The sequence below is a fragment of the Equus przewalskii genome, chromosome 1, assembly GCF_037783145.1.
Source record: "Equus przewalskii isolate Varuska chromosome 1, EquPr2, whole genome shotgun sequence".
Taxonomy (NCBI): domain Eukaryota; kingdom Metazoa; phylum Chordata; class Mammalia; order Perissodactyla; family Equidae; genus Equus; species Equus przewalskii.
In genome coordinates, this window is record NC_091831.1 from 75,249,255 (window position 1) to 75,275,689 (window position 26,435).

General features: G+C 40.9%; 1 protein-coding gene across 1 annotated transcript in view; it reads right to left on the reverse strand.

Annotated features, from left to right (window-relative positions):
• Positions 1-26,435, reverse strand: part of ACTN2 (actinin alpha 2) — a 66,496-nt gene that overhangs the window by 34,123 nt on the left and 5,938 nt on the right. The window contains exons 2-5 of the mRNA XM_008528902.2: positions 7,262-7,376; positions 6,204-6,323; positions 5,336-5,422; positions 1,081-1,168 (exon numbers count right to left, since the gene is read on the reverse strand). Of these exons, the coding sequence (XP_008527124.1) occupies positions 1,081-1,168; positions 5,336-5,422; positions 6,204-6,323; positions 7,262-7,376 (410 nt within the window). The remainder of the gene's footprint in view (positions 1-1,080; positions 1,169-5,335; positions 5,423-6,203; positions 6,324-7,261; positions 7,377-26,435) is intronic.

A 26,435-nucleotide genomic window follows, 5' to 3' on the forward strand; every position in this document is an offset into this window, starting at 1 on the left:
CAGAAACACCAGCACTAACTGTCCCTCAGACAACCTCAGGCTATGGGCCTGCCAGCGGTGACCAGCGGGCTACCGAAGCCTGGGAGTGGGAGTTCAGTTCTCCTGTGGGTCGGGGGACAAGGAAACACAGGGGCTTCACTATTGAAGAGTGTGGGCCGATCCTGGGCCCGAGGAAGAAAGCAAGCAGGTGCGTGGGAGGCAAGTCTGGGCCCCCTGATGTTTAGCAGAGGGTCCCAGCCCTTTGCAGCTCCTCTCGTCCTCCAGGAAGCCCGCTACAGGGACAGACAGGCTTCTCTCTCACCTTTGCGCACTCAAGGCCAGCTCAGCACCGGACACTTGGTAGACAGACACTTTAATATCTGTGCACCTAGAACCTCCCCAATTTTTCCTTGTGGCTCATCTTTATGCTTCATTTCTCACCATCCATGGTGGCCGAGGATCCATTTATATTCACAGGTGACCCACCATATAAAGGGTAAAAAACTAAACAAACTTCTACTCACACATAATCATAACAAAAGATCTGCATGAGAAAGAAGACTGAAGCAAGTGACAAAATCACGCTCTCAGATGACAGCCGGTTTCATTCATCCAGTTCCTACAATTTTTCAAACATGATTTTCCTACTTCTCTTGAATTCCATCATACAAAACTGGTGGATGAAGTGTCTTTCCATGCACTACGGAGTGGAGACATCAGGGTGGAGCGAGTCCACGGGAACCTACGGACTCTGCTGCGGTCTCTCCTTCTCACCGAGGAGCCGTTCCCGCCGCCTCTTGCCAGCACGAGGTGAAGCTCGGGAACGCACATTCACTCACCCCCACGTTCTGGAGACCCACTCTCGCACTCACAATATTCACTTCTAAACACAGCACTGTCCTACCAGCACCCCAAACCTTAATCAAACGTTTTGCCCTGAGAGACCCTAAGTGTTAAAAATTCCATAGCCTTAATTCTGCTATATACAAAGAAAGCCCCTGAGGTAGGAGGAGGAAAACACTACTGTAAATAAACGCTGTTCTCCCTACATCCGTGGATTCCAGCGAGAACGTAAGGACCCGGGGGCCCGCCGCCGCTCACCTAGTATGGAAGTTCTGAATGTTCACATTTCTATAAGGAGCGGTTTTCCTTTGACACCAAAGCAGCAGACCTTCTTTGGCAGACGTTTCTGTAACGATAACCAAGAAAAAAATGTCCACAAGGAAATATTTGCCACTTAATTCACTCAACTCCTAGTCACTTTCTGAAGAGACCTCCCGGGGGGCCAACAGCCAAAGGCATCATCATCTCTTCTCGTAGTCTCTGCAAGAGACCGGGAGCTGGAACCCTGCTCCCAGTGACTGACTGCTGATGACACTGAGGGACTTGGAAAGGACAACGCAGGAGCAACTGTTAAGTTATGACATAATCAATACAAAACCAGACTTCAGGGCGGTGGGTAGCTTACCCGGTTTAATGAAAAATTTAAAAATGTGTATAGTTTATGACTTAACTAACCAGTCATTCATCTCACTTATGATTTATATTCTTAGGTAAATGGAAATCACAGAGGCCACTATGTCTCAAATTTGTTCCCTTACCCAGTGACTTTTACAACACTTAAAGGCTCTTTATTGGTAAATTTCAAGTTTGGCCATTTGAGCTTTCACCAGGGTAACAAAACAACAACGCCCTGTGGTAGCCATGAAGACGTGCTGGTCAGACGTCCTGCTGCCGGGAGCACAGGACAGCCACTGATGTCCCAGCTGCTACACTCGGAATCCACCCCTGCATTCCCCAAAGGCCATATTTCCTCAGGGCTGCTCCAGCCAAAGACTGAACAAGGGAGGGGCCTAGACCTGGGCCATTCCTGCCACATGTGGGACTCCTCTGAGAGCAACTTAGGCGTAAGGACTCCCCATCAGCCGGGCTGAACCAGCCTGAGGACCGCACTGCAGAGCGAGACTCTTCCTCCCCGAGCCCTCCCTGCCCCTTCTCCAGCAGAGACTTAGCGAAGTGCTTTGGCCTGAAGGCTTTCACAGCCATCTCCTGCGCCTGACCCCTCATCCTCCAGGCACTTCCTCCAACAAAACTCTCGCACTTCTGTTGTGGACTGAATGTTTGTGTCCCCCCAAAATTCCTATGTTGAACCCTAACCCCCAACGTGGCGGTATTTAGAGATGGAGCCTTAGGGAGGTTAGAGGAGGTCATGAGGATGGGGCCCTCATCATGGGATTAGCCCTTTTAAGAAGAGACAAAAGAATGCCAGCGTGCTGCATATTCTGTCTGTCTGTCTCTCTCTCTGCTATGTGAGCACACAGTGAGAAGGTAGCCATCTACCAGCTAAGAAGAAGGTCCTCACCAGAAACCGATTATGCTGGCAGCCTGATCTTGGACTTCCAGCCTCCAGAACTGTGAGAAATAAATTTCTGTTACTTAAGCCACTCAGTGTGTGGTATTCTGTTATGGTGGCCCAAACAGACCAAGACAGCTTCTAATACCATCTTGGCACTTGCTTCTTGGAGGACCCAAAGTTACATACCTCCAAACAGCTCCTCAAAGGGACCTATGCAACCTAGGATTCTGCCTGTATTTAAATGTCAACAATTTAGAAAGCCCATATAAACATGTGGACTCTTAACTAACACTGGGCCCTGGCCTTCCATTTTATTAAAGGCTCAACACTGATTTTTTCAAATCGAAATAAGTCTTCCGTCATTATTTATCTAAAATGTCTGTTCTTGTTCCGACTTTTCTTTGACCCATAACCCAGATGAAATAAACACATCCCCTAAATTTTATGTGCTAAAAGAATATTTGAATGATTCCTGTTCATGTCTCTTATCTAGCAAATTCTTGATAATAAAAAAGACTGAAAGTTCTAAGACTTCATTAAAAGATTAATTGGTATAGATGTTGAAATAAGAAACTCCATATCTACTTGTTCTGCTATATACATAACTGCCTACCTTTGGGGTCCTGGCCAATGTTATTAATAAGAAAAAGCACATGAGGAGGAAATAATGTACCATATTTTATAAAGTTTAAATGAAACTTAGGTTAGAAAAGTAAACAGAGGTACAGGAGGTCAAGAAAATCCTGTGACTGAAGTTTAGGTTTACAAGATTTACAAATGGAGTTTCACCTAATTTCTATCGGAACATGTCTGAACACTTTTAGGCTATGAATGTCGAACAACGTTTTCTCCTTATTTAACTGGCTATTCTAATCAAAGCTGAGTCTCTCCCACCCCCAAGTCCCTTTTGAAGCTTTCAGTAAAGAGGCTGCAAGCCTGTGTCAATTACGTATGTGACTGTGGTAGGCCCCATGCCCTGCAGGTGTAGGTGAAATCTGAAACATGGCCATTTGGCGCACACATACGTCCGCACACCAAACCCTGATTGTGGGTATAAAAGTAGGGAGTGTCATTTGTCATTCCATCATGAAAAACCGCATGACCCACCAAGGAACCCCATCTACTTCCATCTGGACTGCCCTCGTCAACAGACACATTAATCTCTCATTTTTCTCTCATGGAACAGACCCACCATTCTGTTGAAGGAGACTGGCTCCTCAAAGAATTCAGTTGTAACAACAATGTCTTTTCCTACATCATATACTTCACTAAGGCAAATTAAGATGATTTTTCTGTAGACTTACAGAAACTAAGCGAGGTTGTTAAGAAATGAATCCATAAAACTAAAAGAAAAATATAAGTTAACAAACTAAAGTTATCTACTGTGTTGGACACTGAAAGATGTCTGCTTGAAGAGATTTAAGTACTTTGCTAATGAAATGACCACTTATGAATGTTTAATTTCTTACTCTTTTGAAAAGTACATTAATGTACCTTTTTATTGTGATGTTTTACAAAATACTGTCATTTGATTACCTTATTTTGGGCACATTAATAATTTAGGTGAAAATCTCTAATGGATTATACCATTCATATCTACCCTTGGAATAGAATTGTTTTAAATTAATATCATCACGAATTTGAAATTTGTAACCAATAAGAAAACAACCTGAGCACAAGTTCCTCTCCATAACATTTGTCAGAAAAGGATTTCCTAGTCCAGCACATGCAGAAGTGTGAACAAAGTTTTTTAAAATAGTATTTGTTCTTTAAAGTTGGTTCAACTGTTTAAACATTTATATTTATAAGTATACAAAATTGATAAAATTGTTACAAATTACTCTTTTTTAATAAAGCAGCAACTTTAAAGAAGCATCTTATTATTTTCCTTAGCATGAAAGGAGTGTACTTTAATAAAAGTACATTGTATGAAAGTTTTCAAATTCAGACTATTCATTAATTCAAGCTGGCGTCATTCCTGAGCCTGAATTATTGAGGTTTTAGTGTCATTATATCTTACTTTGATTTTTAGACAACATACATGGGGCGTCAGTGCTAGAAGCGGCTAGTCTAAGTGGGTTAGAAACTCCTTCAGGGCAAGTACGGCAGGCCGCATGTCATCTGGTACAACAGGAGGCAAACTGGTGATTTGTAATGTTTGTTCGTAGATTAGTAACTAAAATCACTTTAAAAGACCAGAGTCAGGGGTACTCCGTCCTGAGCAGAATTATAGACAACGCCTCCACCCTGACTACGCTGGTACTTGGTCACGTGTTAGGTGACAAAGCTGGGGGAGGCTGACTGGCTGGACAATTCAGACTGCCCTTACACTCTGCAACTATACGTTTTACGATTGGAGGGCTAAATAAGCAAATTCTAATTTTAAGAATGTCAATTTGACACTTTTCAACAGTACTGAATTTATCAAAATATTTAGGAGTACAGTGGGCGTAAAAGACTAAAGATTATCATCTTCAGTGGTGATGCCAAGGACTAGGGTTCTATTATAATAATGGAACAGTTGTTAGGCCAAAAGATATAACAACAATAGAGACATTCTGAAAAAAAAAAAAGAGGGAGAGAGAAAAGGAAGGGAGGGAGGACAGACGAACAAACGCTGATTTCAATTGATTATTTTTTTGCACCGGAAAAAAAAGTGTTTCAGCTCTAAGTCTAAAGAATTCTGTTATAGTTATGACCCTACTAGTTTAATAAGCAATAAAGAAGCTCAAAAAATGCTCATTTTAAAAAGCGACTTCTGTTCTGAACATGTGCTCCTCTTTTCCAAAATGATTCCACCCCCATGAATGGAACAGCATTGCTGGGGTCTTTTCCCATACAAATATAAAACCTGTGAAAACCAACTCACAGAACTTTTATTCACTCATGCAAATGGCTATTCAAGTTTATAAAATCCTATTCAAATTTTAATTTATAAGTTCAATTTACAAAATACTCTAAATATCTTCATACAATCAGACTTTTAACCATGTCTTTTACCTTCAACTGAAATATCCTGAATAGCAAAGCGAAGGATGATGGTCCAGATCATGCCCAGCGTCATTTTCACATTGCCATCAACAATTTCTTTAAGTAAGAAAAGACAACAAATTAGTGTAAAGATAACATAATCAGTATATAAATTTTTCCTATAAGTTTCCCATAAGTTTTGACTTCAGAGCTATTGGAAAATATATATATGGAAAGACCAGTTTATGTTTTTTTTATAAGCGTCACTGTGTGTCTAGTTATACACATGGTATTCATAACCAACTGTCTCCAGTTTCAATGAATTCTGAGTTAATAATAAGCACAAATCTTGCATATGTATAATCACTGAGCACAACCCAGGAGTTTCCAAGTTTAAAGACCAGACGAGCTAAGGTTCTAAACAATCAAGTTCAGAGAACACAGGTCCCTCCTGACCCATCCTTCCTCCAGTGCTCCCGGCTGGCAGGTCCGCGGGACTCAGTTGTGTACAACGAGAGGCAGGCTAGTTGTGGCTCCTGCCAGAATCACCAGGACCCCACCCTCCCACAGAGACTGAAGGGGCCACTTCCTTCCTATTAATTAGTTCTTATTAAGAGTCTGTGGGATGTATAAGCTCTTTCTCATTTCTATGATCTGCTTGAAGATGACGGCATTATGTCTGACTCTATTCTCTGAAAATAATCCTAGAGCCTAGTCTCCCACTCATGGTACCATTTGCTTTTGTCTCTGTACGCCCAGAGCCTAGTAGAGAGCCTGACATGAGGCGTGGACGGTAAATGGTGGGAGGGAGGGAGGGAAGATTCATCCAGCTGCAGGCCCACACCCCGCTGTGAGGTTGAGGAGGCAGTCAGGGGTATTCCCGTCACATCTCACTCACCTTCAGCCCCGATGGACACCAGTTTCACACCCTTGCTTGCTATGTAATCCAAGGCTTTGTTGACATTAGCAATTTTGTGGAATCGCATTTTCCCTCGGTCAGGTTTGGGCAGCCTTTCCCCTGCCGGATGGAAAAAGAAGAGCATAGACATAGAGAAAATAACCCCTTGATGCAGAATCAAGATGCCAAAATTTGGAGTGTGTGTTTTCCTTAAACAGAAATAGGTATCTGTTTCTTATGTGTCCTCAGCTTCTGTAAATCACAGCACAGAGGGACCACTGACCAAAAACCTCTCAAGATCAAATGGACCAGTGGAGAGCTATATTATTAAGGCCATATGCCTTTCAGATCTGCTGGGAAAGTCCGGTTTTGTCTCCAAGCCAACTCACAAATGAGTAAAGAAAGAAGCTGGTTGGTGTCCCTGGAGCACTCGGAGTTGCTGACTAGCTGTTAGAGGCAGTCAGGGTAGCCTAGTTCAAATCACAGAGGTGGCTGCCAGGGCTCATCTCAGACACCTGATTATGAAAAGATATGGATCAGGGCGGACGTGCCATCATCCTTCCCAGCCACACTGCTTCGAGGGTGATCCACTCTCTAGTGCAAAGTCTAAGCCAGCCAACTGAAATTCAGGGCAAAACATAACCCCTCTGGGATTTTAACCCATGTTTTCAGAGTCATGCTAACATATACATTGGCTTTTTGCATGAAAGACAATTTCTGGAATGTGCACTAACTGGTCTAAGAGTGGAAAGGGCAGTATGGTGGGTAGCCATATAAACGTCATTTTTTCTTCTCTTATTTTGTTTCAAGGTGGGTGGTATAAATATTATTTTAATAAGTCAATTTTAAACAGAATTCACTCTTTTTTTAGAACAGAAAAATAACTCTAGGCAGATGTTCTTTGAAAAGCTTTTCTTTGCCAATAATACCATGTTCTTGCCCAGCCAGGTTCAAATGGAACTCCTGAGGCAGTCATCTTTAAATAGATGCATATCTACTGCTTACACACAGAACAACAGGCTGGGGTATAACACCTATGGAAAATGTTTAAGACCAACCTGAGATGACTTCCAACAGCAGCATGAGCTTAAGGCCATTCCTGAAGTCTTCCTCGATGTTCTCAATCTGGGTGCCAGCTTTCCTCAGGTGGGAGTTACACCAGGCAGTAAAGGTCTGCAACAAGAACCAAACACTCCTTAGCACAGCCCACCAGCAGCCAGACCCCTCCACACAGACAACACTTCACATCCTGCACATTCTGGGGCGTCTAAGGGACTGGAGCTCCTTGGGCCTTCTAGAGAAAGCAAACAGAATTTGATGAAAAGAATGACTGGAGGCCTAAAAGTAAGATTTTAGTAAAATTTCCTTTTTAGAGACAAAAAATCATTTATTTGGTATACAACCTGAGGAATTTTTGCCTTCAGTTTAAAAAGGTGCCACATTTATATCTATGCCTTCACCTTCTGAAAAACTTTGTAGGTAAGATAGACTAAATTAGGATATGCTTACTCCCTGCATATAACAAAAATAAGCTTGCTTGCAGGATGGATGAATAATGTTTAAAGAATGTTCAAAATGTCTTACTTTAGAGCAGAGGGTGGGCGGTATTGTGTAGCAGAAAGGAGAAGAGAGGAGGGACCCATAACCACTAATTATCTACAACTAGTTTATCCTGGATGAACAACAGTTTGAAGCTAGTAACTAAACCAATTAAAGAAATTCGCAGTACAGCCAATCATTTAAATAATAATAATAATAGTAATCATGACCCCTTACTGGCATATTCCAGACCCTGGGCTAGACCCTGGATTTCAAAGACAATTAGATGCAGCCTGCCCTGGAAGGGCTCACAGTCTAGTCACGGTGACAATTAGTAGGGCAAACCGCAGCGGAAAGATGAACTACATATCAAGTGGCATCTAAAGTCATTCGTTTATTTTTCAAGCTTCTTTTAACTCGGCTTCCACTTGTGCACTATTTCCTGCCAAAACCAGATTAGAAATGCTTCTGGCAGCTGCTGGCTAAGAATGCAAACCGTCCCCTTGTCTCGCAACAGCTGCTGGGCTCAAGAACAAAGTGCCCGGCACGTTACACTAGGGGAGACACAAATAGGGTTTGTGCTAGAGACGAGAAAACGAACCCCTCAGAAACAGACTGCTTCCAAGTGAGAAGACAAAAAGACAGTTTCCATCAAAATGATTTTCCTGGGTAATAAAGACGGTTTTAAAATCTCAAATTAAAGTAAAAATCACTTATTTCAAGAACTATGTGATGGTATTAAATTGAGGGCTAAAAGAAAATGGGGCATTTTCTTGGATTTACAATAATGAATTTGACCCTGAGAGCCTAAACTCATAAGTATTTCTCCTAAAACACATGTAAACTTTAGTCAGGTCTAAACAGAAGAGATCTTCTAAGCCATACATTCTAGATCTGCACCCAATCACTGTGGTAGCCACTAGCCACAAATGTAAATTAATTAAAATTACAAGACTTAAAAATTTAGTTCCTTAGCTGCATAAGCCACCTTTCAAGTGTTCAAAACTCACATGTGGCTAGTGGCTACTGGACTGGATGGTGCAGACACAGAACATTCCAGCATCACAGAAGGTTCCATTGGACAGTACTCCTCTAGAAAACAAAATTAAGCTAAAGATTATTACAAGAGTCTATTATATATGTATTTATTTATTTAATGTATTTGCTTCTTGAATAGCTAATACATGTCCTTGGTTCAAAATTCAAGTGGTACAAAAGGTTATAAAGTAAAAGGCCTCCCTCTCACTTTTGTTCCCAGTCACCCAGTTCCCTTCCCCAAAGGGAACAAACAGATTTGGTTTCTTCTGTATCCCTTCAATGACATTCTACACAAATATAAATACACAGACACACACACCGTTTTTTGTGTGTTTAAGACAAATCATAGTATATGCATTGTTCTGCACCTGGCTTTTTTCACCCACTTAAAACATATAACCTACAGATCATTCCATACCAGTACAGGTCATTCCTTTTTATGGCTTCATAGTATTCCACGGTAGTGTCTATACTGTACTTTACGTAACTAGTTCCCTAAGGATGGACATTTAGGTTGTTTCCAGATAACTAAATTCTTAGAGTAAAAAACATCCCAGGCTCCATTTTCAGCAAGCAACACTACTTTAAAAGTGTTTTGTTTTTGTTTTTCTTTTTAACTGACACTACTGAGACTAATCACATAACTAATCTTTTGGGAAAGGCACAAGAGAATAGCATGCTGTGATTTTTAAAAATGGAATTGATAGAGAAAAAATATAATAATATAAAATATTTACAGAGTTCTCTTTATGTACATCTACTTAAAAATGGGCAACAGTGCTGGTGCAGATTACCTTACCTTGTTACCATGTTATTTAAGTCCCTTCATAATAAAAGGATCAGAAGCACTTCTGGCTATCACCCCAAAGCTGCTCATGAAATCAATGCAAGCTTCCTGATCCCATTATGGAACACTGTAAAAGTCTGTGTGATACCATCTTTTCATAGGTATACATATAATGAAGGTAATTTACCATAGGTAATTATTCGGTAATGCAAATCCAGAGAATGATTTCAATCTAAAAGGTCAATTTATTTAGTTAAGTATAATGAAGTTTCCTTACTTTTAATGAGTATTCCTAACAGCCAATAAAGGTGGTGACTAACCAACTTAAATGAGAAAGAGGATCCCAACAGCTCTGTGATAATAGCTTGCAAAGAGGCCAGTACACTCTGAAAAAGGAATTCATGCTTTATTAGACTGTTTAGTTTTCATTTTATTTACAGTTTTAATTACCATGCCCTACAGAGACTGTTCCTATGCATTTCCCATCGTCCTCTGTTTCTGTGAAAAGCCTGTAATCATCAAGGAGATAGAAACAAAAGCAACAACAGCAGCAACAAAACCCCACACATATACCTGTGCTTCTTTGTGGACTTTCTTGCTGTGTGGTAGCAACACGCATCTTTCCGGTCCACGAAAACCAAATCTTGGAGAACTAAAATGGAATGAAGGTAGTCCACATGATTTTGGAGGCAGCCTCCTTGGGTCAAACCAGATTACCAAGCTCGATGTCCTTTCTTAAGAGAAACGGTGCTCTATGAACTAGACAGAGACCATCATGCAAAGAGGCCAACGTCTCCCCAGCCTACAGCTCAGCTCAGAAGCTGCCCAGTCACATCGGAGGGCCTCCAACCTCCTCTCTTCCTTCCAATTCAAACTTTCCTCTATCTCTCTCCTGGAGAACAGCTCATTCCCTGCTCTTCTACACCTAAAGGTAAATACAAATGCTTTTTGCCTCTCGAAAATAGGCACATAAAAAAACTTTCAGAGTCACACGAAGAGAACCAAGATGGGAAACCACAGAACCATCCATCTCCAGAAAGGAAAGGCTGACGTTTCTAGTCCTTTTCCCCTTTCAAAGAAGCTCACAACAAAGCTAAGGGAAGAAGTGTTCAAGTCACAGAAAGAAAAGCCAGAAAAACAGTGACAGTCACTGTCTCACTATGTCTATTCCTTAGACAATGGGAGCAAATATTAGCATATTTGCTTCCCAAAACATAAAGACTCACAAGTCACTGGACAGGATGGGCAGTCCTGTAAGTGCAGACTGGTCTTCCTGCCCATACGGATCCTTCCTGGTTGCAGGACGGAAGCTCTCCAAGCACAGGGAGCAGCAGCAGACGGCCTGAGGATGAAGGCTGTGTTCCCGTGACTTGCAGTGTTAGGTGTTCATGTGGAAAGTCTGAAGGATACTCAAATCATCAGCAGTCTCTCTTCTGTTATATTTCTGAACATAATCTAGAGGCCTAGAAAATGCTCCTCAACCCCCAAAACATGGTGGTTGAGAAAAATATCAGTTGGAGGAGTTTCCCAGGAATATCTGTTAGCAAGAATTGTGAGCCCCATTCAGTGGTGGGCAACGCCATTCCCTTGTTTGTGAAGAACTTACTAGAAAAGTCCCTAGTTGATAGGAATTATAAGACTATTATATTTCTCAAAATTAAATTATATGGTAATCAGCACAGTATGCTTAATGGCAAAAAAGTACTTATGTCCTTATTGAAACGTTGAGATAAGCTTGTGTTAATGAACCCTATGCATCTGTATTTGGTTTCAAGTTAATTAAGCGTATAGATACAACCACCTACATTGCAGACTACTCCACTGAGCGAAGGGAAAAAAGGCCTTTTCATCCAAATGAGTAACATCTGTGATTATTAATATAAAACAAGTTCACATCTCTACCTGGAAGAGATTATTACCTGGATATACAGATAAGGACAAAATAATCAATGCTGAGTCTGCCATGGTTCTCTGAGTATGAGTCCATTTCATGCTATCAGTTAATTACTAATTCTTTTAGTAATAAGGTTCTAGGCCTGTGCTGGTTCCTATAAGACTATCTGTTCAATTTACTATTCCATTTTCTCCAAACAAAAAGTCTGGTAATACAGTATCTATAAATTTCCTTTATTCTTTTTAAACCAGCTTTTTCTTTAACAATAACTACATAAAATACTCATTCCAGATCACATTGTCTGAAATGGAGACTCATTATAGCCATGGGGCTCTTCTGAATGAAAGAGAACAGAGTCTACAGATGGCTGGGACATTCAGGCGGAGCCTGCAGCATGCAGCTCGGGGGTAGGCAGCCTGACCAGCTTTTAGCTTTTAAACCTACCAATTACAAAGCAGCAGGTCTGTCAGGTCGAAAACGGTCTGGGGCACTGTCAGCGTGTTCTGATTTTGAGTTTGCACATCGTTTACTTTCCTCAGTGAGTAAAGACATCAAGAGGCTCACTGTGTCGATTCCTGGCCTGCCTCTGTGGGGTGGGACAACCGAGCCCCAGGTAAGCAGGGACAGTGGTCCCTGAGAGGGAGCCAAGAGGACAGGCAGAGCCCAGTCCAGCCTGTAGCTGTGGCCCAAAACTCCGATTCTGTTCCTGACTGTAACACTGTGCGATTGTGTCCTTCATGCCCTCACACTTTCCCAACTATCAAAAAAAGGATAATAATTGTCATGATATTGTTCAAATATGCTGTTCAAAAGGTTATCAAGAGGAGAAGAAATATAGAAACCGGCCTGCCAACAATACCTCTCACAATGGTCTGAACACCCTCTCACGTAAAACCACTAAAAACCCCAACTCTCTTAGGTTGATTTTCTAAAAATGCTCCATTTATTTTTCTATTTACAATAATCACTTTAATAATGTTTTCTTTTCCACTTCACAAATTCTCAGTTTGCCATGATTCCTTCTCATTGCTTTCCTGGTCCTTTTTAAATACTGGAAAAGTAAGTGGGCTCTAGAATACTGCACACAGTGGTAAAATCTCTGGCTAAGGTCAGAGGGGAGGGTCAGAGCTGTTTCTCTGAAGTAACTGTGGTTTCAGCTCTAGCATTTAAGGAAGGAGTCACTGCCTTTATTAGAGGCAGGCGGCCGCCTCCTCTGAGAGGGCAGAAATGGCCACAAGGTGCAGGGCCGGCAGAAGCAGAGCACGCTCGTTCACCACAAATCTTCACCGTCCCCTCAGCCGGGAAGCCCCTGATCCGCACATCACGGGGGGACTGCACTGGGTGATCCTCACAAATGCTATGATGCCCCAACAGCGGGCCACTTCAGAATCACATCAGACATCAGCAGCATGATCTTAAATTTAAATATTCACTCAATCATCTTTTAGAAACATTTTTTAAAAAGTCTCCAGACCCAGAAATCACTCAAAGTGGTGAATGACTCTTCAGCACAGAGAACATTGAATAGTCACCTGATCTTGAAAAACTTCCAAACCCTCAAGGTCGCCAAAGGCTCAGGTACACCTTTCAACTACTCACACAACATTTGAAAAACTTAATTCAAGCAAGAAGGATGTAAGTAGAAGAGCGTTAATTCTAAGGATCTTACATGTACTACAATCAACTACCAGATGTCTTGGAAGTTCATGTGGAGCCCTAATGTTCTCATAACTTGCATAACCAGGCATCTAACTACACAGTGAGCAGCCCTTTTATTCTCCACCCACAAATTTCTACTTAGTCTCCAAGATCCTGCTAGATAACATGGCATGTGACAGCTCAGTTTAGCAATCCCTGAAAAACAGCAGCCCTAAAATCAGACACTTGGGTCTGTGACCAGCTCAGTGTCTGACGTGGGTAAGTCAGCTCACCTCTCCTGTTGTTTATTTCTCCCCCTCTAGGAATGCACATTAATCTCACTCAACTAGATGGCTGTGCAGTATGATGAATTCTAAGAGACTGGAAAATATTTCACAAATATAAACACCACAGAAACACAAAAGAACAGTAGTCAGTGATGGCAATTCAAAAACACTAGGGGTGCTTTGGGGTTTAAACTGAAAGGGAATTAAGTCATTGCAGAGAAAAATAAAGACAGCCTGAAGTCACGACTGAAGTCTACTTGAGCACAGGAAATGTTCCATTTCCAATAACTAAGCACAAACATGCTGTTGCTTAGCATATTTCATAGACTGCGGCTGTACAGTCAGAAAAGGGATGCAAGAGGCTCTGTGATCCAAGGATCCAGAATGATGCCAGGTCTTCTTTTCCTGATTTATCGCAAGTACTCACACCACTGTTCAGAGAACAAAGAACATCATTAGCATATCTTAACTTCCTCAAGGTACAACGTGCTCAGAACATTAGTTTTTGCCAATGGGGGTAAAAATATTATGCCTATGCACTTTGTAAAAAACTTTATTCCTAAGCAATGATGACTATAAAGGGCGACATTCGAATCAGGACTTGGTTCATAACGTACCCGGCACAGAGAGCCTTAAAATTAACTCGCGTAAAAAGGCAAATCCCATCACATTCCATTGCCAATGGAAGGCTCACAACTGGTTTCCCAGGCTTTTATATGCCTGCAAGCATACATATTATGAATCAAAGAACCAAAAATGAATACAGTAGCCTCTCATCTGCCTTATTCACCTTTGTGTCACCTGAAGAACCCAGCACTGAGGAGGTGCACCTGCATTCACACATACAGAGCTAGTACCTACGTAAATTCTCAATACTTCAAGTTTTAACTGTGACAATTTCAGGCATAAATAAATTGGAAATCAATAGTCCCAAAATACTGCTTTCAACTTGAGTTCCAGGAATACTCATAAATACCAATTTATTTGCTCAAAGACAAAGTAAGAGAAAAAAAAAGAGGTAGCCTTTTTCTGTTGATTCGCCCCCAACAAATTCTGCCTAAATGCAGGATTTAGGATCTCTTTCTATCCAATATTAGAAGACCTAACAATCTCAAATTAAAGGGTAGGAAAGCCACAAACAACTCAAGTGGGGTTGTCACCATTAAAATCCTCTTAAGGACTTGGTGGGGAAGCAGGAAAAACACTGTCAGACATACCTGGTGTGAGATACCACCAACTGAACATTCTAAAAATGCCGGTCAAAGTGACAGAGAAAAGCAGGGATCTTTGGTTTGTGCTCTAGACAGCGCCTAGGACACAATGGCACTCAGTAACTATTTATTGAATAAGAGCTTATTTCTCAGACTTACTGGGACAGATCAAAGAGGCCAGCAATCAGATTTTTTAAACTGAAAAAATAAAAACGACCAAGGAGCTAAAAATCTGTGAGTGCTCAAGTTCCAGGTTTTAAAAAATTATTATGATGTCAAACTTAACTACAGAATCCTTAAATGTTAAAAAAAGACTCTATAATCTTGCCAAAAAAAAAAAAACCAGACCTTGTAAAAAATAAAAGGCAACCTCAGTGCTGACGGTATCTAAAAATAGAATGGGGCTAATGGAAGAGACTTTAAGTGGGAAGGTTAAAGATGGCTCTCCCAGCTCTTGAAAAGACAGTCCTATCCAGGTCTGGTTTTACTCAGAAATTCTGAAGTGTGAATTTTAGGCTTCAATCGCCAGGCTCATAAGACAGACTTCATTTAGTCCCTGGGCTGTTCAAAATACATAAAGGAAGGTGCCAAAAACTCTGAGGCTGCCAACAGGAGAAGAAAACACTTTTCAGGGTTTTTTTAACAAAGCAAAATCTAGCACAGACTAATTCCAGTTTGAGGAATGACCTCTCTGATCCGTGGAATCTCCTCCATAACTTCGAGAAAGGATGGACCAGATTAAAGTCATGGAATTTGGAAAGGGAAAATGGCTAACAAGGCTACTTTACATTGGGAAAAGTCAGACCTTCGATGGGAAACTTGTGGATTGTCTACAGCACTGCTTCTATGCTATTCTACAACTCTGCAAGCCACAGGCAACTGAGGGCAACGCAAAATAATTCTTGTCTATAGACAAGAAATGCATTCTGTTCAGTCAGGGACAACACTCCTTCCTCCCCCAGCAGACAGTCTGCCTCCATTTGGACATTCACTTCAATATTTCTGATCCACAAATGTGCCTATCCTTCAGATTCTCTTTTGAACTGGTTGTAATACTTCTTCCATCTTCTCATTAATTAGTTAAATAATATCTTTAACATGTTTATATTTCACTTTTCTATTTGTCTGGGAGTCATGATTTCACCTTTATTTAACCATTGTCTTTTGATAACATAGTTTTAAAGTCTTTCTTCTAAACAGAGGTCAACATTCAAATATGCTAAAATAGTCACTATTCCAATCTAAATTTTATTGATTTCAGTGAAGACAAATAGTAATTAATACACAAAAACGATACACAGAACTAACTGAAGTCTATCATTTGCTGATCTTAAATTGCAAATGCTTTCCTTGTCCCGTGAAAGTGACAACTGTCTTAAGTCTCGGCTTACCGCATTCCTTCTCCACGTCAAACTCTCCATTTAAAATCCAATATGTGTCCCCACGTTCCCTCTTATACGGATCACCATAAATAATACTGGATTTGGGTTGAATTATTTAGCACTTTTCTGTTTCGTAAAGATCTTACATTTATCTAGAAGCTAAACTATTTCCATCTGTTAATTTCCTCCCTGCTCAAGAAAATTTCCTACAAACATTTTATTACCACTTACAGGAGTCCTTATTACTCATTCTCCTAATTCTCATTTTTCAGCCGCAATTACTCATCTCCATGTCTCTAGTATCCTCAAGGTAGAGTTAAGACATGGCAAGGACCCCAAACATTTCTCTGAGCCCTTGACTCACGATCTAGTTTTCAATCCAAGCTACCTCTACTTTAACTCCAAAGGGTGTTTTAAAATTTTTGAAATAAAATTTTAATTATAAAAAAATATTATAGCATTCTCTCTTCTAAAGGCCAGGTAACAAATGATCTTGACGCAACTCCCCATTAAATGGAAAAAGAGTTAAGATTAGAAATATACAGATTCTTGCCAAACTATTTTAGAGCTGGAAGCATATGGTAAACTAACCAAATCAAATATCTTCCAAATCAAAGTCTAAGTCATTTTTGTTATAAAAGGTAAAAAAAAAGAAAAGGGTGGCAAGTCAAAGACTACATGAAAGCTCTTGGTGGCCTGGTCATCAGAGCTTCAAGATTTCCTGAGGCCAAGAGCCTGACTTAGCCACCGGCTGGGAGTTCTGTGGGGTCACACCTGCCTCCCCCAAGCTGGCACAATCTACGTGAAGAATTCCTTTGAGGACTTTCTGGTAAGCAAGCATTTAAGACTCCCAACAAACAGCCTTACATATGATTGATCCTGAGCTACGCTTCCCAAAATAACTTGTTCCCTTGGAGCCTGGGTAATTATGTGCACGATGTGGCTCTGTGACAGCGTAGACCCAACTGTTGCTCAGTTTTAGGCGACAGCAACATTTATTGTACTTTCATTCTTCTCTTCTTGAGGATGAATTCAAGGTTAAAGAAAGCACACCAATGTTCCCCTCAACCCCTCAGCCCATCCTGGCAACTGGGGAAGCAGCTTGTACTACACAGACAGCAAAATAAACATTCTTTAATTCAAGTTCACCATACTGTTACTATTTTCAGGGACCCAAATAAATGGCTGCCTACACCGAGGGCTGAAAGTGTTCATTTAGAACGAAACAGCTCTCTGTAACACACCATACTCTCTGCATTGGCGTTTTGGATCAGAGCACAATTCTAAGTCAGGAACAGCCACCCCAGTCAGGTACACCTAGACATTTCCTCTACATATGGGAAAAGCCCTGGGTAACATCAGAATAAAAACAGGGAAGCCAGGCATTTCCAAAGTTCCTGCCCACTCCACACAGGAGGGAACCAGGCTGTGATTTCCTCCATCAAGATGTTCTTTCCTAGGGCTCAGGCTGAAGGGAATGTGTTCATAAAAATATATAAGGAAGTCTTTGTATCCTGAGCCATTTCAAGCAATTATATATAATAGTATAAAACATATAAGAATATGCTTCTATACTATAGCATAAAGTGATCTAGCAGGCCATAGGGCAAAATGTTAACAAAAGTTTTCTCTAGATTGTGACTTTAAAATTTCTTATCTATATTTTCTACAATGAAAATGTATGAATTATGCAATTATTTAAAAATGTATCTTAAAAAAGTAACTCAGAAAAGTATATAAAATTTTTTAGCCTAGATTCTTTGCTCTTCCCTGGTTATCTGTAATTACGTTAGCTAGCTTTCCTTCATTCATCATCCACGTTTCTTGCAGAAGAACTACTTAAATTGGATATAATCCAGCAACCCTAGATTTCTGAAATTAATCACTCAATGTAGCGCTACTTCAAGACTTTTTTTTAAGTTTCACATTAAAATCCTTATTTCGACATCACATTTTAAAACCCTAATAGAGAAGGTACACACTGTCCAAATTCTAGGACAGCAGACTAGAAATCCTTTGGAGCCCTTAATATCCAGTTACCCAGATACTAGTTACAGTAATAGCACCCACTGTCACCCACCAGGTATTTCTGACAGGATTTTTCCTGCTTCCCTACCGAGTCCTTAAAGGACCCAATGGTGACTGCCCCACCTGTGTCTCACGCACTCAAGGGAAAAGTTTACTTGGAACACGATTTTATCACACAGTGAAAATACTGATCACCACTTCACTCCCAGATTTGCAAGTGTCTGAACACACAAATATTTTTTCTTAGAAAAGACTTAAACTGTCATAAAAACAAACCTAGAGATCTGACCTTGGTAATTGGTTCAGATATTTAAATAATGTTCAATCCTTAGTTTTCCAGACATGCAAAACAAGCATCCTTAACGTTGAGCACATGTAAAGTGTGAGCATATGTAATATTTATAAAACCAAACATATAGCATATAAAATACCAAGTGTAATGGTGACATGCATTTCAGAGGAGAACCTGGCCCCCAAGAGGCCTCCAGCGGGGTTGGGGGTCCCCTATCCCTCCAGACACAGGGCTCTCTCCCACAGCAGGCTGCAAGGCTCAGTCTTCTGAAAGATTCATGAATTAAAAGACTCAGAAATCACTAGACTCTGGTATCCAAATTTGTCAAAGTATTAGAAATCTCATTTCACTAATATTTGTATTTTTTAAAGTTCAAAAATAGGCCAGTCCTTTGAGAGAAGGCATTACTAGCCTGTGTAAATTACTTGGGCCTCAATATTATTTTAACCTTCTCTGAAATTGCTGTGTCTATCTCCTTTGAACAGAGTGACCATAGAGTTTGTAGTCTAAACTGGACCACTTCTGAGAGTCAAAGGAGACGTTCTTTCTAATTACTCTGGGACAACAGCCACCACTGGGACTGTCCTGGGCAAACAGGATGTAGGGTCACACTACTTCTGAAATTACTCACCCTCCTTCATCATTTCCTTCAGAAAGAATAGAGGCTTGAGAGACGAACAATACATCATACATTGTAAACTTACACAATGTTATATGTTAATTAGATCTCTACAAAGCTGGGAAAAAAATAAAATAATCTTTGTAAGGAATGAAATGGTGCATGCATGCAGTCCCCCATCACTTCCAGGCCTACCCTGAAAATTCACATATCTAAAAGAGCAAGGGCCTGATGAGTGTCTAAATAAAATCCCCGGAAGCAGTCTTGGCAAGACCGCCCCTAAAAATAACCTTTCCCCAAGAACCCTTTAAATGTCTGCCCTGCTCCTTCCTCCGGCTGTACTCTGGGGGTGGCAGAGGAAATAAAGATGCAGAAGTATCGAATTCAGCATCCTCAGACATTGTTCCCACCTCCTCTCTCAAATTCAAGCTCACCACTCAAAGCAGTAAAAGCAACGGTCACAGGAGCTAAGAGAGGACTAGACCAACAAACCTGGAAGAGGTTATAGGGTCAGTTTATCAGATCAATTCACAGCAGCAGGAGAGAAATACTCCTTCCACAGAGCATATATCCCATCAATACTGGCTTCACACGTGGGCACAAATAGTAATGATCCAAATTTACAGGATGCTAAGAGGCTTCGCCTCTGCACAAAAATTGTGCTTTCTTAGCACAATTCCATCCTCCTCTCCTATCAGGCCTGAGATTCACCCCTAGGGTCCTTCCCAGAATTAGACAACATGGTTACTGTCTTAGAAAGGTCACCTTTAAAATACTGATGATCTATGGAAAGGCAGGTGTTGGGAATCTTTAGTTTTCAGGAATAGACAATTATAGTGTTAAGAACCTAAGAAATCATTAGGAGAATCTGGGGGCGAGGGGAGGTATATAAGCAGAGCAGGGAGGAGGCCTCGATGGCCAGAAGGGGTAGCAGAAAGCACGCACGGGGTCTTGGGCGAGGAGAGAGGAGTTCCAAAACCGGGAAGGCAACAATTGGCCCACTTTGAAGTTTTGCTTCAGGCTAATTTCTTTCAAAATATTGTTTAGCAAATAAAGCATTTGTTGAACATAAAAATTTTTTTATCCTTTTAGAACAGGACATCCCTGGTAATCATTTCACAATGTATACAGTATATCAACACATGTTGTACACTTTAAATATATACAATTTTTTATTTGTCAATTATACCTCAATAAAGCTGAGGGGGAAAAAAAGAACTGACCTTCCCTAGTCATGAAACTTGGGTTTTCCTCGGCCAGTTGGGTTCAGAGGGATTCACTATATTCTTTATTCTCTCTGCTTTCGTGTATGTTTGAAACTCTGCATAATAAGCAGTTAAATAAGTAAAAGAAAAGCAGGACTTTTTGAATGTAAAGTAAAGGGAGCCCTTGACACTGCCATTTCACAACATCTTAGGATAAATCTCCCTGGAGGCCGGATCTTGAAGAGCACTCCTGTTCATTAATACATCCTCATGCCTGCAGAAGGAGCACTCTAATCTACACTCAGTCTCGTTGTCTAGCCACAAGAGAGAGTTGACTCAAATACTTAGGCATCCTGAACTCTAGCTTCTTTTGGATCTGAGTCAGACAAACCAGCAGTTAATTCCAAAGATGTGCCCTTCATGGCATGTCCCATAAAACTCCATTTGAGAAGTCTGGTTGGCTTTTCCTGTGGTCCCTTCCTCCTGCTTTGGGCATTTCTGTTGGACAAACCAACAGCTAGAGCCTGACATGGAGAAAATCTTCAAATGACAATATTCACCACGCCTCAAAATTTAGTTTTCTCATTCTCATCAGAAGTTTCCAGTTGTACCCGTTTAGAAGTTAAAAATTCACAGACACACACACCTTTCCACAAAGGCAGTAGGTTATCGATAAGTGAGAAATTAGGAATACTGGATCCAGGATTCTCCTCTGGCTTCTTGGTTACAAGTAAGAGCAGAAAGCAACAAAAACAGAAGTTTAGTAGTTAAAAACACAGCCTGTAGACTTAAGCAGCCTCTCTCCAAAACTCAACTCTGCTGCTTGTAGAACTATACAATAAAATAACTAGCATCTCCACATTTATAAAATTTCAATTGTGAGCCAGAACTGAATCTTCATAATTTAGATAAAATTCTATGTGCATTTTCAGCTACCACTTCCCCACCCTCAATCAGCCTTGGACAAGTTACTTAACTTCCCTAGCTGAAAAATGAGGATAACAATACTCATCTCTCAAGATTCTTGTGAAGATCGAATAAAATAATATCTATAGTTAAAATAGTACCTGGCAATTCTCAATAAATAGCTGCCCTGCCCTATAGTGAATAGTTTGGGATACATGGAACAAAACGTCACATCCCTTCCCCCTCTTTTTCTTAATCCACTGGGAAAAATCCACATATCATAATATCACTTTTACTGTCTTGTTGGAATTCTTTTAGTTTTGGTGTTACACTGAAAAAAAAATTAAAACATTCTTATATCCAAAAATTTAACATAAAAGATCAAAGTATGCAATAAAATATTGCATTTTACTATTTCATAAAATTGCAATAATAGAATAGAAATATACAGTTTGTAAAATGAAAACATATGGTTTGCATTTTTCCAGCTAACATCTCTCTCCCCAACCTGAGCCTCGCCCCTGCCTGCCCTCAAAAATATGTATGTTTCAAAATAGAAAAATACTAACCTATATGGGTAATCTCTAAGTTGATTATAATTTTGTATATGTCTTTTACCATTTTCATGGCTGATGCTAATACCCAAAATATCGATAATATTTTTTAAAAACCTTAAAACAAACCACCTAAATGAGGACAATAATTGACTTCATTTCCTTAATTTTATAAATGACAAAACAGGAGAAGGAAATCTATCTTGGGGTTAAATTCTACATTTACTATGTAAAGATGAAACAAATTCTACTTTTATCAGTAATCCTTACAAATTTTCAATAAAGACTTCCTCAATAAAGCCTATCATTGGCCACTCCAACTGCAGAAGGATTTTATGTCACAGACTTGAGCACAACATCACAAATAATTTCTTACAGCTTTTCACTTCCTTTGAAGCATAACTCATCTCATGAGCTAAAAGATACCCCATTCCACAGTGCCAAATCCCTGGGTTTCTGTTCCAGCAACTAAACCAATTCAAATGCCAGCTTCAGACGGACTGGAGAAGTTCCAATGGAATACCAAGGTGAGATTTCTCCAGGAAGAAAATCAAAGACATCTCAACAGTTCAAGCGGTCCCAAGCTGTCTACTGCACGCATGTTTTCAACCAGAGAAGCAAGGCTTCCACATTCAGGTAACGTCACTGCGTCCTCTAGGGGTCCTCCATTCTTCGCTCACCTCAGCGCCTTTCAGGTAGATATTCTTCCATTTTCCCCTCCCCAAACTTTCAACCATCGCCTATAAGCAGATAACTCCTATACCTAAATCTCTGGCCTTGACCTTTCTCCTTGATATTTCCATTGGACACTAAGCTCTCAATCCAAATCTCACATTTTTTTTATTGGTTATTTTGTTTTTGGTGTTTTTTTTCATTTATTTATTTTCGGATGTACATCACAATATATTTTGAATTCTGTATAGATTACATCATTTTCACCACCCGAAAACTAATTATAGACCATCCCCTCACACGTGAGCTCAATCACCCCTTTTGCCCTCCCTCCTCCCCCCTTCCACTATGGTAACCACCAATCCAACCTCCAACGCTATGTGTCTGTTTGTCGTTGTTTTTATCTTCTACTTATGAGTGAGATCATATGGTATTTGACTTTCTCCCTCTGACTTACTTCACTCAGCCTAATACCCTCAAGGTCCATTCATGTTGTCACAAGTGGCCGGACTGCATCATTTCTTATGGCTGAGTAGTAGTCCATCATGTATAAATACCACATCTTCTTTATCCATTCATCCCTTGATGGGCACCTAGGTTGGTTCCAAGTCTTGGCTATTGTGTATAACGCTGCAGTGAACATAGGGGTGCAGGTATCTTTATGCCTTTGTGTTTTCAAGTTCTTTGGATAAATACCCAGCAGTGGGATAGCTGGATCATACGGTAGAACTATCCTTAATTTTCTGAGGATATTCCATACTGTTTTCCATAGTGGTTGCACCAGTTTGCACTCCAAGCCTCACATTTTTAACTTCTCCAAAACCCAACAACCCCCTTACTTTCCCAAATGAATACCAAAGGCTTTAGCAATAAGGCTAGAAATGATTAGAATTCAGTTTTATGGCTCGGCTGTTGTGTAGTATTGGTCAAGGACCTCAGATATAGTGGGACAATACTGTTACCATGGTTTTATTGGAGTGAACCATAAGAAATTGAAATTTTTGGAGGACAAAATGATCAGTCTTGAGAATTTCATATGGTTCAACCTAATACATGTAAAATATCTCAAAATGTTAATAAAGAGCAATGTGATTACCTACCTTCTAAGTAATTATTATTTTCATGTCTTGTTTGACTATAACGAAGTAACTTAAAGACTCCCTATGACTTTAGAAGATAGGATTTCTTGATTTGCCAATCTCAATTATAACTGTCTGTGTAAAACTCAATCACAGCTTCTTATTAAATATTGTTCTCAGTCCCCCTAAACAATCTCATATTCACCTACTTGTCCATTTGGTCCTCACCATCACTAAAAAATGAGAGTTTTCCCAAGATAGCATGTCTTTTAATGAAAAGGTTGTAATAGACACTAACAACTATAGTAATTTCTACGGACTACGACAGACACATTTATCCCCTGGGCAAAAACAAACAAACAAAACAAGACAACTCAAAGTCATGCTAACTTCTTAGTCTTGGACTTGGCATGTATCAGTACTGCTCAGGCACAAACTTTTCCAGGACCACACACACTCTTCAGAATCACCTGCATCTATTCTCTGTTTTCCAATTCCACTATGAATGAAGCATAGCATGTTTTCCAAAGAAATTTATTTTATCATGTCTTATACACAAAAACACAAATTTAAATTTATACTTATTTGAATCATAAATGAATTTGGAATTTTAGCAAGTGGATTGTCAATCTGGAAAAAACAGTCATTTTGAATCAAATTTAAGTTACCAGAGCTTTGTTCATTAATATGGTGACACATTTTATTACAATTTAAATAAATCTGCATGTATGATTTTTTTTACTTTTATTTTTTATCACAGCAACATTGGATTATAACATTATACAGCATGTAGGACTTTTTAATACCAAATTATTTTTTAAAAGATTAAGCAGCTTATCTTTGAAGGCTCAGTCTTAGAATTAAACCAGAGAACTCCATCATTTTGGGGACTTCAGAAAACGCTTTAAGAAAATATTTTTTAAAAGCATTAAACAATAAGCATGAGTTGGAGTTAACATATTGATAGCTCAAGCAGCTATAAAGATTCCAAAAAAATTTTAATTATACTAACTTCTTTTCAAAAATATGACTCATAATTCCTTCATTCCACAAATCTGAGCACAGACTCTGAGCAGGCCCACTGCAGGCACCGGAGAGGAGCATCCGCTCACAGACCTCAGAGGGGAGACCCAGACAGCACCAGGTGACCCACATGCTAGAGGGCAGGCCGCCCAGCAGTGGGGCCTGAAGGAGGAGGAACTCATAAGAGGGGCAGAGGAGGTAGGGGCTGAGTATAAGGCAAAGGGGAGTCAAACACGGGGAGGGCCACTCTGCACGGTTGGCTCTTAAAGAACCTGGGGGCACGTGGAATAGTGGACAGAGGCTAGCTCAGGCCTGGCCTCACAACCCACTGCAAGAGGTCTGAACTCTCTCCTGAAGGCAGTAAAAGAACCACAGAGAGGCTTTAAGCAGGGACTATCAGGAGCAGGTTTGTGTTAGAAAGATCATTCCTGTCGGCATCACGGTGAAAAGCCTGAAGACAAGCATGATCTGCGGGAGAGTGACAAAGCAGGAGGCCACCACCCCCAGCCAGGCAGGAAACACAGAGAGTCGGAAGGCCTTAAGGCACATCACAGGAGGAAGGGGCAGAGTCCAGACGGCTTCAGGAGGTGGGCTCCACAGGAATTGGAAAAAGGGGGGCATCAAGGATAACATCTAGGCTCCTGGCTTGGGCACCGGGAGGGAGATGTTTCCACTCACCATGACAGGGAACCACATACGAGGGGCACTTTGGAAATACTCTCGACTTTCTTTCACCAGCCTGGCTGAATGGGGTGTCCCTCCTCTGTGCTTCTGACGGGCCTGTTCTGTCTCCTAAGTAGGCTGTAAGCTCCTGACGGCCAAGGGTGCTGTCAACTCAATTCACTATCCGTGGCCCTGAGCAGGACCATAATAAATGTCTGCCAAATGAACACAAGAACGAAGAGTGATGCTGTGCTCCATTTATATTTTGTTCTTCAATAAGGTTGCAGGTAAAAACGTCTTCTGGTTTCCGATCTAGAAAATTGTGGGGAGGGGTGTTGTGTGTGCGTGCAGGTGTGTGTGCCTGTGCTCAGACAGATACATGCTTGTGTAAAAAATGTTCCTCAGACTTCCTTAGAAAGACCAATTTCTTGCAATCAAGATTTTGCTTCCTCTGACATTTGTCTAGCACGGTAGTTAGCAAGCTTCTCCCCTAACCTTTGCTTTCTGTTCTTTCTGGAAGAATTAGTACTGTTCCCAGGGAAACAGTGGTACAATTCTGACTGTCCTCCAACGTATTCCCTATCAACTCCTCTGCTCGTCGCGGCGGCCCCCCACCCACTCCGGAGCTGCGCCTTGTCTGTAGGTGTCTCCCAGCTGCAGCCACTCACGGCAGCACTTTCTGACAGGGTTCTGAAGCTGCGTTAATTAAGTTTCCCAGCTAAGAGTTATATTCCTCCTCCCACTCTCAGAAAATCTTGTTTTGGGTTCAAGTTTCTTCCTTGGTGAATTTGGCTGAAGGGGTAGGGCAGATCCCAGGACACATCACCGTGCCTCACGGAGGATGCACAGACGAAGAGCGGTCTTTCTGCCTTCCACACAGGCCCCTGTGATTCTCCACAGCAAACCAAGCGCATGTTGAGGACAACAGGCCCTCGGGGGGCTGGTGTTTCTTAGGGCTCATACTAGATTCTGCCTTTACACACCTGCCCATCAACAACTTTCTCCGTCCATCAAAGCCCACCTGACACTCCAGCCCTCCCTTCCAGTACCGGCCACAGGGACACAGGACTCGCCCCTCAGCACTGCGGCCCACTCCCTTGCACTGACACACCCTGTAAATACTTAGCTTTCCATCCAGACGCAATCTCCTAGGGGATAAACAGACTCTCCTCATTAGTTTGTTGGTTACTTGTCAACACCACTGTCTTGAGTTTTAAGTCCAGGAGCTCTCATGGTGAGGTCATGTCTGCTTAATTGGATTTATACAACAGCCCGCGTGGAACAACATGGGGTTATTTAATCCTTTTTATAATCCCTCCTGATCACTCTCAAATTGATGCCTTCCTCACCACTGCTTCTATTAGCCCCCTCATTCTAATCCTCACCACCTTATCCTTAGGATCCCTTAACGGGCG